Genomic DNA, 14,262 nt, shown 5'->3' with positions numbered 1-14,262 from the left:
GTGTTGCAAACCAAAATATTTTGTTTGACTACATATATCATCAAGACAGGATGGTATATCTCACTTGAATTTAAGCTGGAAATAGATGAAGCACACACCAAAAACGTGAAATATCTACAGTGTAAGTTGTCCTCACCAACTCTTATTTTGCAGATAGCCAGGTATCTCATAGCCTACGTGGAATGTATGAATCACACACAATCGCTCACCTATTTAGGGCCTAATCACCCTGGAGAGAAGATGTGGAACATACAATTATATTTAGGCTAGATAGATAGGGTTACTATGGAAGATTGACCATCCACGTTAGTCAAGATGACATTTATTGAGTGTTCAGATCACCAACAATGTGAATCCAGTCCGAAAAGAATTGGTGCATGAACCAAAAGGCCAAGGCAGAAGAAAGCAGTGTGGTCAGTACACTCAGACAAAGTTGGATGTAATTGGACTGGGCAGCACATTCATAGAATTATTATAACACAGATGTATACACTTTTGCCATAGGAAATATAGGTTTTAATCAACATTTCATTGGCTTGCCATGAGTGTTGAGGTATATATCCCCTCACAATGTCTAGAGAGTTTACTTCATGAATTTCTGAATGCATGTCACCCCATGTGTTACTCCATATGGTCAGCCCCCGTAGTCGAGCTACACAACACATGTTGATGATGTTACTGCTCAGGAGAGGTTAGATGATAGGACAATTTCATGTCCCAAAGGGAATCTGAACAATATAAAGAATGAAGGTATCATAAGGATCTAGGAACAATTACAATCAAAAAACAATTCTAGGGAATGGAACTGACTGACAATGTAAGCCTATTTGATTGAATTATAGTTTTAGGGTAGAATTATGGCTGTAGGGTAGAATTTTGGAGAGGAAGGTGTTGATATTTGTGGCTAGTCATACTGCTGCAGTAGCATTTGTGCACTTATTTAGTGTAATTTAGGGTTGTAGTACGTAGGCCTATCTGGATATGTCTGGAATTAAGTCAGACATCCATATTCAGACATATCCAGTTAAATAAAGGTTACATTTAAAAATATATATATTTTATCCATGCCTCAAAATGATACAAAGAAAAGTCGTAAACATGCCTGTTTCTTTCTTAGGGAAAACACGCGAGGAAACAATAAAGAAATTACATTAATTCAGAACATTGGCAGTGGCACGTTGCCAATAAATGTTGTTTCTGACGTTCTTAACCGAGAGCACCGCTGGGGCAACGTGATAGAGAAGCATAGAAGAGCCCCGTGCAGTCAGGACACCGCCCTACTCAACCAATGAATGCATTCGCTGGGCGTGGTATATTTGGCTCGAGCAGAGTCGGAGTCAGTTGAGGACCAATCAATGCCACACATGGGAGCAGACAAGGGGCGTCATCACGTGTGCTTTTGCGTGTTCCCTCCCAGTACTGCGAATACAATGTGCGGTTTTGTTCAGTGTGTGTGTTACTTGTCTTGCAGTCTGTTAACATTGGAGCAGGTCGCTGAAGATGTCATTTCGGGTTTCTGCAATTAAAATAATAATAATTGTAAACCTACTGAATACACTGTGGAATAAGTTTCAATAGTGTTTGCCTCGGAACGTATTTTATCTTCATGGAATAAGGTGAGAATGTCAACTCTGATCAAGAACTAACTATGGTTTCGTTAACGTTAGCTAGCTATTTTGGTTGTAGTAGCTTACAGTTATCTATTTATTTTAATAGGCAAGTTAGTTAAGAATATATTGTTATATACAATGACGCCCTACCCCGGACAAACCCTAAAGACGCTGGGCCAATTGGGACTCCCAGTCACGGCCGGTTGTGATAAACTGGAATCGAACCAGGGTCTGAGATGCAGTGCCTTAGACTGCTGCGCCACGCGGGAGCCCCAGAATCTAGCTAACGTTACATGTTTATGTTTTTTTAATGATCAGTATTGACATTAGCAAGTGAAGCATTGTTGTGGCATGGCAAGAGTGTAAAACAAGGATTTTTGTGTGTGTGTGTGTGTGTGTGTGAGAATCTAGTTAGCTAGATACAGTTTAATATGTATTGGTAAATTCGTGTTTCGTACAAGCGAGACTCATCTTTTACCAGGTTTGTGTCAGGTAGAATAAATCCACGAGCTCATTCGGGACCTAGCTAGCTATGTGCCCTAGTCTAGTAGAGGCACGTTGCCTTCACTGTCGTCAACAATAAATCCCACAGCGGTGTCATCCTGTTAGTTACAGTAACCCTCAAGACATGCTAGATAGGGAAATGGACTACAGAGTCACTTTCTCTAGCATTTGGTTACCTGTTATTGTCAGTTTACGGTTCTTGACAGGGATTTTATTTTTATGGTCGATGACCTATATATGGAGATCAAGTTCTTTGAGCCTGTCCATACTTGGATACACATGACTTTAGGCGACTTGAAATCAAGCAATTTAGTTATGTGAGTTAACTATTGCCTTTACAGTGATGTGTTTTTTTGGTAATGTTGTAGTGAAGTTAGATGTACTAGTGTTTACACAGATGTCTGACTCATGATCTCACGTGACTCACCACTCATGATTGTGAATGATTTCTTCTAGCAGGTATCCTGCCAAATCATCTAGTGCACTGAGTGTGGACACATGAGGAAGAGCAAACGGACAAAGAAAGGCTCAGCCCTCTTCTCTTCAATTGGCCTGTCAGGTTCATAAGCTTTGACCTGACAAAAAAACTCAAGATCAATGAGATACAGTCCATACTTTGTCCATATCTTCTCTCTCATTTTTGCTTTTCCAAGCCATGACTCAATCTAAGTTTAGTAGCCCCACTTAGTGGCAGGGTATCACAGCTCTGTTTTGACAGATACTTTTTGTCATACAGCAATAGTCAATCACTCATACTGCTTATTATGAGTGATGAGAATGCAAACACCACTTCTGGAAATGACACTAGTGGAGTAAGTTTAGCAGAAGATGCGGTGGCAGGACAAGAGGCAGGCTCCCAGTCCGCTGAGTCTGGACTGAGTCAGACTGGCAGCTCCAATGGAAATGGACAGAGGACTCGGTCTGGGGGCAAGTCCTCAAACTCTGATGACACCGATGCCCACTTGAGCGGGAACGACTCAGCCGAGAGAGAAGTGGAAGGTCACATGGGGCATGAGGCATCAACCTGCAGCAGCTCCCATAATGGGAAGGACTCTGTCATGGAGACAACCGAGAGCAAAAGGTAAAAAGTTTAACAGAATACATACGCCAAACACCACAACCATGTACAGATGGTAGCCGGTAGACACCGCTTATACTATTGTAATGAATGCTCAGCAGTGATAGTAACATCATGTTATTTTGGCCGGTCAGCTCCAACTCCCACAGCACTTCCCTTCCCAACAGCTCTATGGTCTACAGCCTGCTGAGTGGCAGCTCAGAGCAGGACCACCCATCCACCAGCGGCTGCAGCAGTGGCCAGCCGTCCCGGCTGCAGACCCAGAGAGAGTTGCTCAAGGCCCTGAAGGAGCTGAAGATCCGCATGCCTGCAGACCACCGGACAAAAGGCCGCTCCAGCACTCTGGCCTCCCTGCAGTACGCTCTCAACTGTGTCAAACAAGTCAGAGGTAAGATACTGCCTTTTGAGCCATGCCTTTTGCTACATGTATACTGCGAGGCTTTAGCATGAAATAGCATGACTACTCTCTAACTATAATAGCTATTTATACTGTCTGAATGTGTGTGTGTGTGTTTTTAGCGAATCAGGAGTATTACCACCAGTGGAGTGTGGAGGAGAGCCACGGTTGCAGTCTGGACCTCTCAGCCTTCACCACAGAGGAACTGGACAACATCACCTCTGAATACACACTCCAGAACACGGTAGGAACTAGAGAACAATCTTTGTCTACTAGAACCAGACTAACAGGTCTTAAACCCAACCGAACATTGTTCTGACCTGTTTCTTCTCCTGTACAGGACACATTCTCTGTTGGAGTGTCCTTCCTCTCTGGGAAGGTGGTGTACATCTCTCCCCAGGCCTCTCCCATGCTGCGCACTAAACCTGAGCGACTACAGGGAGCGCTCTTCTCTGAGCTGCTGGCCCCCCAGGACGTCAGCACTTTCTACAGCAGCACGGCTCCCTGCCGCCTGCCCCCCTGGGCCTCCTGTACTGGCTCCAGTAAGTTTCCACACCTCTAATTCAGCTCTGAATTCACATGGAAATGGATCATCACATTTGTGTATGTGATGTAAATATTGTTGTGGTGCTAATATCTCCCCTCTCTCTATCTCCCTCAGTGACCTCCCCTGTGGACTGCACCCAGGAGAAATCCATGTTCTGCCGCATCAGTGGTGGGAGGGACAGCGAGGGGGAGGTGCGGTACTACCCCTTCCGTATGACCCCCTACCAGCTGACACTGCGGGACTCTGATATGTCTCAGCCACAGCCCTGCTGCCTGCTCATCGCTGAGAAGGTGCACTCAGGATATGAAGCTCCCCGTATCCCAGCTGACAAGAGGATTTTCACCACTAGCCACACCCCCAGCTGTCTCTTTCAGGAAGTCGATGAAAGGGCTGTGGCGTTGCTAGGCTACCTGCCCCAGGACCTGGTTGGGACCCCTGTCCTCATGTACCTCCACCCTGATGACAGGCCTGTCATGGTGGCCATACACAAGAAGAGTGAGTACTCCTGTCCAACAGTCATGCCTTATACATTCTGTAAGGATTCATAAACCAGCAAATGGATGAATGATTATTTTCTTATACTCAATCAAAACGTTAACATATTTGGTTCTCAGTTCTGCAGTCAGCGGGCCAGCCCTTTGAACACTCGCCCCTTCGTATGTGTGCCCGGAACGGGGAGTATCTCACCATAGATACCAGCTGGTCCTCCTTCGTTAACCCCTGGAGCCGCAAAGTGGCCTTCATCGTTGGTCGACACAAAGTCAGAACGTGAGTAGTTGACCTCTCTGCTACGTCAATGACCTTCACAACCTTGCAATAGCCACATTTGAACTGCTCTGTAACCTATTTGTATAGCTATCAAGCCGAGTCTTGTTCTAAACCCCATTCCCTTGTCCTTCTCCCCTCATCTGCAGGAGTCCCCTGAACGAGGATGTGTTCACGCCTACTGTGGAGGTGGAGGCGCGGGCCATGTCTCCAGAGATCCCCAGGCTCAGTGAGCAGATCCACCGCGTGCTGGTGCAGCCTGTCCACAGTGGCGGCTCCCAGGGCTACTGCAGCTCCCACGGATCCCACCCACAGAGGCCCAGCCCAGGCTCTTCGTCAGGCAGCAACAGCCCCTCCACCAAGGAGCTCATCCTGAAGACCATCCAGAGACCAGTGAGTACTAACACAATCATAACCTCACGCATGTTTCTGTTGTCTATTTGATCAGGTAACAAGATTTGAACAGGGTCATTTTAGTTTGTAATGTTTGACTAGTTTGTAACTAGTCCTAATTCTCCCCTATCTCTGTTCCACAGCAGCAGATGACATTCCAGCAGATGTGTAAGGACGTCCACATGGTGAAGACCAATGGTCAGCAGGTCTTCACCAAGTCCCGCAACCGCCCAGCACTCCGCAAACACGCCAGCACTGGTAAACACCTGGAATTATTTAAAAAAATAATGAGTTTGTTTCAGGATTTTGTTCTATAAAATGTCCCAATTATAAATGTATAGCGTAGATAATGCGGTTCTTCTTCCTCTCAGGAGCCCTGGTGGTGCCAGATAATTTAAACAAGGACTTGGGACCTATTGGAGCTCTGGGGCCAACTAAAACCCTGGCCTCCGTGCAGTCAAGAAAAGACCCGTCAGCCAACTACTCCTACCAGCAGATCAACTGTCTGGACAGCATCGTACGCTACCTGGAGAGCTGCAACGTCCCCAACACAGTGAAGAGGAAATGTGGCTCCTCCTCCTGCACCACGTCATCAACGTCAGACGATGACAAGCAGAGGGAGTTGCCTGGAACAGCTAAAGGTACACAATAAAGATCACATTGAAACACCTCAAATTATGTTTTTTTCGATGCCTTTTTTTATGCTCTGCATGTATTTTTGGTGTCTTAACTGTGTGTTGCCTTACAGACCTCGAAGGACTCCAGAGTAATGAAGGGTCTAAAGGGGGGCCACAGATGAGCCCTCTGGCGCTGCACTGCAAGGCTGAGAGTGTGGTCTCTGTCACGTCCCAATGCAGCTTCAGCAGCACCATTGTCCACGTAGGTGACAAGAAGCCCCCAGAGTCAGGTAGGTCACATCCCTTTATTGTCCGACTGTTTGTTTACCTCTCTTCTTGGCCTCCGTCTCTTCTCGCTCATCTCTGATGTATTGTCAACCTTATTCCTTGCAGATATAGTTATGATGGAGGAGACACCAGCCACCCCCACTCTCACCGTCACCTCTCCAGCCCCAGCCACTAACAACGCCATCACAATGTTAGTGACCCCCCGGCCGTTGGCCCTGCCCAGCCCGGCACCACCCAGCCCTGCCCAGCCCGATAGGGACGGCCGCAGGTCAGCTGGATGCTCAGGCCGCCTGGGTCTGACCAAGGAGGTGCTGTCTGCCCACACCCAGCAGGAGGAACAGGTGTTCCTGAGCCGGTTCAGAGACCTGGGAGAGCTCCGCGTGCTGGACCCTGGCCCTCCTCCTCTGAGAGGACTCACCACCACACCCAAAGGTAAGACGGACACTTCAAGTGGAGATGGGGTTTTTATTATGACTGTGAAAAGTAATATGAATGAGAGACCATTGTTTTTCCATGCAGCTCACCCCTGTGTTCTCTCTGTGTATCTCCCTCTCTATGTGTCTCTGTCTCAGGAGTGCACAGCTCGAAGGACTACCCAGCAGGTGGTCATGGACGGAGGAGGGGCCGCGGGGGAAAGAGGCTGAAGCACCAGCAGGAGGGCTCCCAGCGTGGGATGAACGGTAGTTTCAGGAGGGAAGGGCAGGGGCCCCAAGGCCTCACGTTCCCCATGGGTCAACCCCTGATGATGCAGGGACCCCTGACCTCGTCCTCTTCCTGGCCCGCCTCTGAGGCCAGTCTCCCTCCTGCCGTGGCCCAGTACCCTCCAGGAGTCCTGCCCTTCTTCCCACTCTACCCCAGCGTGCAACAACAAGTCCTGGGCCACACCGGAGTGAACCCCAATGTCATGCAGATGGGCTACCCCAGCCCCCAGCCAGGCTTACCGTACCCCATGCATACCATGCCGTTGGCTCCCCCAATGATGGTTGTTCTGCCCAACTACATGTTCCCTCAACTCAACGGAGGTGTATCACCGCTCAATACCACCATGCCTCAGTATAACACAACCATACCGAACCTTTGCCCCGGTATCCCTGGTATGGCACAACTTAACCAAGCACTACCGCTGTTCAAACAGACTATCCCACTACCACAACTCAATCCTGGATTGGCTCAGTTCAACCCCGCTATGATGCAGATGAATGGCATGCCTCGTGTTAGTCCCGCCCTAGCTCAACTCAACCCGTCACAGGTCAAACCGACTTTGTCGATGATCCCCCAACACTGTTACGATCCCCGCCCAGCATTACCTTTCCCAAATCCCATTCCGATTCCCAGCTTTGCCTTACCCGAGATGGATCCCACCTTTGTCCAACGTGGCAACTCCCGCTCCAGCACCCCTCAGTCCACGTGCCAAGCCCCCCTGGAGGGGACAGACTCGCCCCTCTTCCAGTCACGATGCTCCTCCCCCCTCAACCTGCTACAGCTGGAGGAGTTGCCAGGCAACCGCCAGGAGGGCATGTCGACAGGGGCGCAGCAGACATTGCCCCCACCTGGCTCGGTATCACAGTTCGGAGGTCAAGGCTCTGTTAAGCGAAGCATGAAGGGTGGCGACAGAGAGGACGATAACGTGAGTTTTAAACTGCAATCCATTTAGAAAATATAATTACCAAAAGGTTAATTTGAGTCTAGTGAGTTCTAGTCATTAACTCTGCCTCTCCTGTGTTCTCTTCCTCCAGGATAATGCTGATGACCAGGACGCAATGTCCACCTCCAGTGACCTGCTAGACCTACTGTTGCAGGAGGACGCCTGCTCAGGCACCGGCTCGGCCGCCTCTGCCTCCGGGTCCTCAGGCTCTGGCTCTAATGGATGCAGCACCTCAGGGAGTGGCACAAGTGAGTTTAACACCTCCCAGATTATTCTTGTTAGCGCTGTGATTGGTAAAGGATTTTTATATATTGTGACTGATATGTCATGATACGAACTGAACATGTTCCTTTTTCAACCACAGGAAGTAGCAACACCAGCAAATACTTTGGCAGCGTTGACTCGTCGGAGAACGACCTTTCCCATAAGCAGGCACCAGGGGGGGCTGAAGAGGCCCAGCTCATGAAATATGTCCTTCAGGACCCTATCTGGCTCCTTACGGCCAACACAGATGACAAGGTTATGATGACGTACCAAATGCCCACCAGGTAAGAATTCATTATGGTCACTGCACTACACTGTTGTCATGGCAATTGTAGTCATGATTAATATGAAATGCTATTGTAATTGTATTTATAAATGATGATGTAGTAGTGTATTTATATATTATTTATTCATACAGACTATGAAAAAGAGAGAAATGCCTTCTCACCGTTCTGCTACTAATACACCTTTTACAGACTATGGCATATCTATGGACATGTGAAAGAGTGTCGGTGTGTGTGTGATTTTTAAAGGGACAAAGAGACTGTTCTCAGGGAGGATGGTATGATACTGAGGGCGGTGCAGAAACAGCAGCCGCGCTTCACTGAGGAGCAGAAGAGAGAGCTGATCCAGGTCCATCCCTGGATGGGCACCGGACGCCTGCCACAGGCCATCAACAGCCCTGTAAGTCAGCACACAGACACATACTGGAGACCGTAGCTACAACCCCGTCTCTCTCAGACAAGGAAAGATTCACAGGAATCAGTATAGATGACAGTGGAGATTAATATATTTAAAAAATACTTGTGAAGAATGAGTTTATTCAACTCTTGTCCCTCTGCTTGTGTTTAGACTTGTACAGGGTGCGGTTCTCCTCCCACTTCCTCCGCCCCCCGGCCCTTTAATGTGGAGCTGCAGGACATGGATCTGACACGGGTCCTCCAGCTACAGGAAGAGACCCCTGTTACCATGGCAACAGACACACATGACACCTCCATCCCACCACCACAAGCACCCCAGACAGAGACTAAGGGGGGTGAGCGGCAAGGGGAGCAGGAACGAGATGATAAGGATACCAGAGTGAAAGAGTTGGAGGTGACGTCATCATCCGGAACAGAGAAAGGGGACTCTGGCTGTTAACGGCAACCAAGGAGTTCTATATGGCCAATGACTCTGGGACAACCGGGAGCCAAGGTCACTGTTAATGTGTTGTGTTTGAACAAAGAAGAGAACATGGATAAGGAGTCAAAGAATACCTGATCCTGTTTAAAGACATAGAGAATGTAGCTCAACGTATATGGAATCTAAGGTGTAAATATTCAATGCATTTTAAGTGTAAAAATGGAAAGAGAAGCCCTTAGTAAATATTTAATTGGCATGTTTGGTTCCCTGTCTAAGGAAATTCACTGCTTTGGGACTTTTCTCCCCTTATAGTGACACTTTGATAGTTTTACAAGTTATTGTGTGTATCAACACAATATAATTTATTTGTCCAATGTCCATATTGGAAAATGATGTCAAATCTATTGTCAACCATTAAATCGCAAATTCATTTAGAAAAATATATTTGGTAGAATACTTATTTCAAGTATTTTCTAAGTCATTTCTGATATTGTACCATGTGTATATTACAGTATACCACCGACCAGGAGCTGACATACTACAGTTTTCTGTGGGCTGTTTTGTCATGTAATGTTCTGAATGGTTAATTTCTTTCATAATGTAATTGTACAACACAATCGTTGTAAAAATATGTAAAGTTTTAGTCATTATTGGGAAAATATCCTATTTTTTTAATCTCCAGAGAAATACATAAAGACCATGTTAAAAGAAATACCCTGTTTTGTTGAGTCGTTATGGGTATTTCTGTACAAATAGTATTTCAGATTTGTCAGGAGCAGAGATGGGCATTCCCATGTTAACAACAGATGGAGCCAGTTTTGTTGATAAGGGAGAGGAGCAGGCCTTGAACATGCAGTTGGTCAGGCCTTGATCATGCAGTTGGTCAGGCCTTGATCATGCAGTTGGTCAAGGCCAATATGTTCTATCAATAGTTAGTCTGCCCCTTATTCCCTTTTTCATTACTGTAAATAAAAGGATTAGTCACTTATTACAACTCTTTGGGGGGATTTTGGTATGTAATTCATATTAAAAAGTGAAATGTAATTTGGTTCTGTTTTCTTTTGTCCGTCTTGAAGAATTTGTGGTGTGTAGTTTATATTCTTTCAGGTATGCAAAGGACATCAGTGTAGCTAAAATCATCTAGTCAAGTATTATTCCTTGACCTTCTCTGCCACCAGAGGTTGTGGGGACAGTTGGTTGAAGGCTCCAGGTCCAGCCTGACTGGTGATACATTACATTTCTGAAATTGTCTACGGTAGATTAGCTAGGTATTCGAACATATTGAAGTCATTTTAAATTGCCAGCACTGCCGGCCCGCTCATTAGGCCAGATTAGGTGGCCGCCTATGGCGGAAGATTGGCGAGGGTGGCATTTTCTGAGCTAAACTGGCCAAGACGCACCTCCAACAACAACAAATAAAACCTCACATAATTCTGCTCAAAAACAATGACAATTTCTCTCAACCAGTGGAATGTTTTTTTTTGAGTGAGCGCTGATACGGCCCTGTAAAATACAGTGGCCACTTTGTCAAAGGAAAATAAATATTTTGTTTGTCCATTCCCAGCATGCCTTTCCAGGGTGCTGTTGATACAGGATATGGTAGAACGAGTATGTAGCATTTTCTGTAGCCTACAGGCTGGAGATAAAATGAATGCCAATGTATTGAGACGGACACTTTTTACACCTAAATGGCACCTGAATCAAATAAAACATTAACGTTAACAAACAACATATCCTGAAAACAGGTCAGGTCAAAGTAAAATGGACAATACGGAACGGACAATCACAACTGTTGTCCAGGAGTTTCACCCCATTCTCATGATCAGTGGTTTCAAGTTTGTGTCCGTAAAATGTTTGATAAGCTGATCATAGCGAAAAAATAAAATACTTCTGCATTTCCAGCTGTGGAAACACATAGCAAATAGGCACAAGATAAGTCCTAAAAAGTTGGGTAGCTGATATTCAGAGCTTAAAAAGATAAATTGTTTAGTCGCAGGAATCAGGACTAATAAAGCCAATGCAACGGCCTGTTTTTACAAATGGTGGACCTACCATATGGATGGGCCTTCATACCCTAACAAAAAAAGACTGCACTTAGAGTGCAGTATAACTACAATATGCTGCAAATACTGCATCCAAAATACCACAGTCGACTGCAGTTTCTGCACTTTTAGTGTAGTTTCAAAATTACAATATTTTTTATTTTAAAAATGTTATTGCTGGCTGACATGGTAAGCACGAACCGACGTCTTTTGGATGTGTTTTTTTTGTCATGTCCAGATGTCTTTTTTTGTGTGTTTTTGTGTTTTTTGTAGATGGGCATTCATAAAATTCAATTTCAGGGAACACTGTAGGCTACACCTCAGTAAGCAGAGACCAACACCAACGCCTTTTGGAAATCTTTTTTTTGGGGTCAGTCTGGCCCGGCCTTGATTTCCACACCCACAGACATTGGTTTTTGGTCCAATCCGGACCAAATGTGAACATAGATGACTATGTTTTGTTCAGATTTGGTCCGGTCTGGACCAGCCAGAATCGTCTAGAATGTCACTGTATGCTGTAGAGTGATTTCCCTTCACTGGAACTAAGGGACCTAGCTCGAACCATTAAAAACAACCTCAGACCATTATTCCTCCTCCACCAAACTTTACAGTTGGCACTATGCATCGGGGAAGATAGTGTTTTTCTGCCATCTACCAAACCAAGATTAATTCGTCAGACTGCCAGATGGTGTAGCGTAATTCATCACTTCAGAGAATGCGTCCAGCCGACGCTTGGCATTGCACATGGTCATCTTAGGCTTGTGTGCGGCTGCTCGGCCATGGAAACCCATTTCATGAAGCTCCCAATGAAGTTGCTTCCAGAAGCAGTTTGGAACTCGGTAGTGAGTGTTGCAACCGAGGACAGATGAGCTTTACGCGCTATGCGCTGCAACACTTGGCGGTCCCGTTCTGTGAGCTTGTGTGGCTTACCAATTCGCGGCTGAGCCATTGTTGCTCCCAGACGTTCCACTTCTCAATATCAGCACTTACAGTTGACCGGGGCAGCTCTTGCAGGGCAGACATTTAATGACTTGTTGGAAAGGTGGCATCCTATGACGGTGCCACGTTGAAAGTCACTGAGCTCTTCAGTAAGGCCATTCTACTGTCAATGTTTGTCTATGGAGATTGCATGGCTGTGTGCTCAAATTTTATACACCCGTCAGAAATGGGTGTGGCTGAAATAGCCGAATCCACTAATTTGAAGGGGTGTCAACATACTTTTGTATATATAGTATATATCTCTATCCCTAAGTGCTCCAGTTCTAAGTAATATTCAAAGTAGGGAATTGGCATGGGCCAAAACAATTCCTGAAATCTTCCCCTCTCCAAATCCACAGGTTAAGTGCAACAGGCAGCGTGATTTAGAGCAGATTAAATATCTGCTTGGGTCTTAGGTCAGATTAGCCCAGTGTGGGTCTCAGCTGGTAGTAACAAACAGCCACAAGACCTCGACTCTTAAATCTAAGTCTGCATTCTCCCGTCCTGGATTTGCAAAACGCTGTTCAAAGTGTATCTGAACATTCCACTGTCTTTTCTGTGTGCAGGAAGTGACTGAGCACTGCTGGACACTGACCATGGGGGAGGAGGCAGAGGGACTTATCTAACACTGGCACTCTCACTTCCACCCACGGACAGAGTCATGGCCAAATGGTTAGGGCATTGTGCAAGTCAACTGTACTTTCAACAGATGCTAGACTGTCCACCTGTGGGCTGCTGAACAGAGACTCACATGACTATTTTGTTGTTAGCCTGGGAGCAGAGTTCTCTTAGAAAACAAGACCTGCATTCTAGAATGCACTCATGCTAACCTCTCTCTTTAAAACCACATTAAGCCTTTTATTTTCATAGTTGCTTGATTTGCTATTATCTGATATAGAGTATGGATTTCCCCATGAGACCTGAGTTGGATGGAAACAAACACCGGATATACTGTGTTACATAACCATTTTGGGGAAAAAAACTTCTAAGAGTCTCAAGTTCATACCTCCCTCATTGTTGCCAAGGTAGAGGATATACGATCCAAATCCGAACACAATACTTCCCAAAAGACGTGGCCTGTTGGCAGGTCACAGGGTTTACTTGACTGTTTATATTCATACTGTTCATCCTCATTCTCATAATTATGGCCACACTGTCTCTACTTCAGTGTCTCTTTACTGTTTCTCTGTGCCTTGGACATTTCTCTGAATAACCTGACTCACCCATTACTCAGTAGGTTTAATTCATGGTTTATAAAAAACATTTAAAAAAGAGTATTTATTGCAAGAGCACACGTTTGTGAGGCAGTTTATATTCTGTCTGTGCATATGCATGTGGTGGACACAGATCTTTTTTAAGCAGGAGCGAATCCTTTGGAGTGAAACCACAATGAGAGAAGAGATGTTTTATGATTCGTCCGGGAACAGCAGTTGCTATTGTCACACTCCATTTCACACCTCCCACTGTTGTTCGGTTTGAGACATCTCTTATTGAAACCAATTTCCTCTCCAATAAGTTCCAGAGATATTTTGCAACTCCAGACAGTGTGCATGCATGGCCACTGCCGGTCAAATGTTTTAGAACACCTACTCTTTCAAGGGTTTTTCTTTATTTGTACTATTTTCTACATTGTAGAATAATAGTGAAGACATCAAAACTATGAAATAACACATATGGAATCATTTAGTAACCAAAAAAGTGTTAAACAAATCAAAATATATTTTATGTTTGAGATTCTTCAAAGTAGCCACCCTTTGCCTTAGCATTCTCTCAACCATTCTCTCAACCATAGTCACCTGGAATGCATTTCAATTAACAGGTGTGCCTTCTTAAAAGTTCATTTGTGGAATTTCTTTCCTTTTTAATACATTTGAGCCAATCAGTTGTTGTCACGTTCTTTCAAAATCGAACCCAGAAGCAGACCAGGACAAGGAGAGTAGGAAGAAGGTGAGTATTTATTTACAAGTGAATGTGAATGGGTAGATATATCCAGGTGGCGTAGCGGGCAGCGG

General features: G+C 45.5%; 1 protein-coding gene across 4 annotated transcripts; it reads left to right on the top strand.

The window, feature by feature from the left end:
* The first annotated feature begins 1,350 nt into the window (after positions 1 to 1,350).
* On the top strand, positions 1,351 to 10,274 carry LOC139418497 (period circadian protein homolog 1-like). 4 transcript variants are annotated; one of them, XM_071168015.1, is made up of 17 exons: positions 1,351 to 1,616; positions 2,574 to 3,195; positions 3,327 to 3,580; positions 3,712 to 3,833; positions 3,930 to 4,131; positions 4,251 to 4,631; positions 4,751 to 4,904; positions 5,051 to 5,294; positions 5,438 to 5,552; positions 5,666 to 5,935; positions 6,043 to 6,201; positions 6,305 to 6,631; positions 6,772 to 7,826; positions 7,936 to 8,092; positions 8,209 to 8,392; positions 8,642 to 8,792; positions 8,961 to 10,274. In XM_071168015.1, exons 2-17 carry the CDS (start codon positions 2,879 to 2,881, stop codon positions 9,246 to 9,248), a joined length of 4,380 nt encoding a protein of 1,459 aa, XP_071024116.1. In that variant the 5' UTR covers positions 1,351 to 1,616; positions 2,574 to 2,878; the 3' UTR covers positions 9,249 to 10,274. The 4 variants fall into 4 exon arrangements, with proteins under 4 accessions (XP_071024116.1, XP_071024118.1, XP_071024117.1 ...); XM_071168017.1 differs by having other exon boundaries at positions 1,447 to 1,616; positions 5,441 to 5,552; XM_071168016.1 differs by having other exon boundaries at positions 1,459 to 1,616; positions 2,571 to 3,195.
* The last annotated feature ends 3,988 nt before the right edge of the window (positions 10,275 to 14,262 follow it).

Source organism: Oncorhynchus clarkii, chromosome 10 (genome assembly GCF_045791955.1).
Source record: "Oncorhynchus clarkii lewisi isolate Uvic-CL-2024 chromosome 10, UVic_Ocla_1.0, whole genome shotgun sequence".
NCBI lineage: Eukaryota > Metazoa > Chordata > Actinopteri > Salmoniformes > Salmonidae > Oncorhynchus > Oncorhynchus clarkii.
Note: the sequence above shows the minus strand (reverse complement) of the source record. Positions and strands in the feature narration are given on the sequence as shown.

Excerpts from the sequence above, each read along its gene's own strand:
- LOC139418497 (XM_071168015.1), top strand. The coding sequence starts at position 2,879 with ATGAGTGATGAGAATGCAAACACCACTTCTGGAAATGACACTAGTGGA. Across the intron at positions 4,905-5,050 it reads GGTCGACACAAAGTCAGAAC|GAGTCCCCTGAACGAGGATG; the intron begins GTGAGTAGTTGA and ends CCTCATCTGCAG. Across the intron at positions 8,093-8,208 it reads CACCTCAGGGAGTGGCACAA|GAAGTAGCAACACCAGCAAA; the intron begins GTGAGTTTAACA and ends TTTCAACCACAG.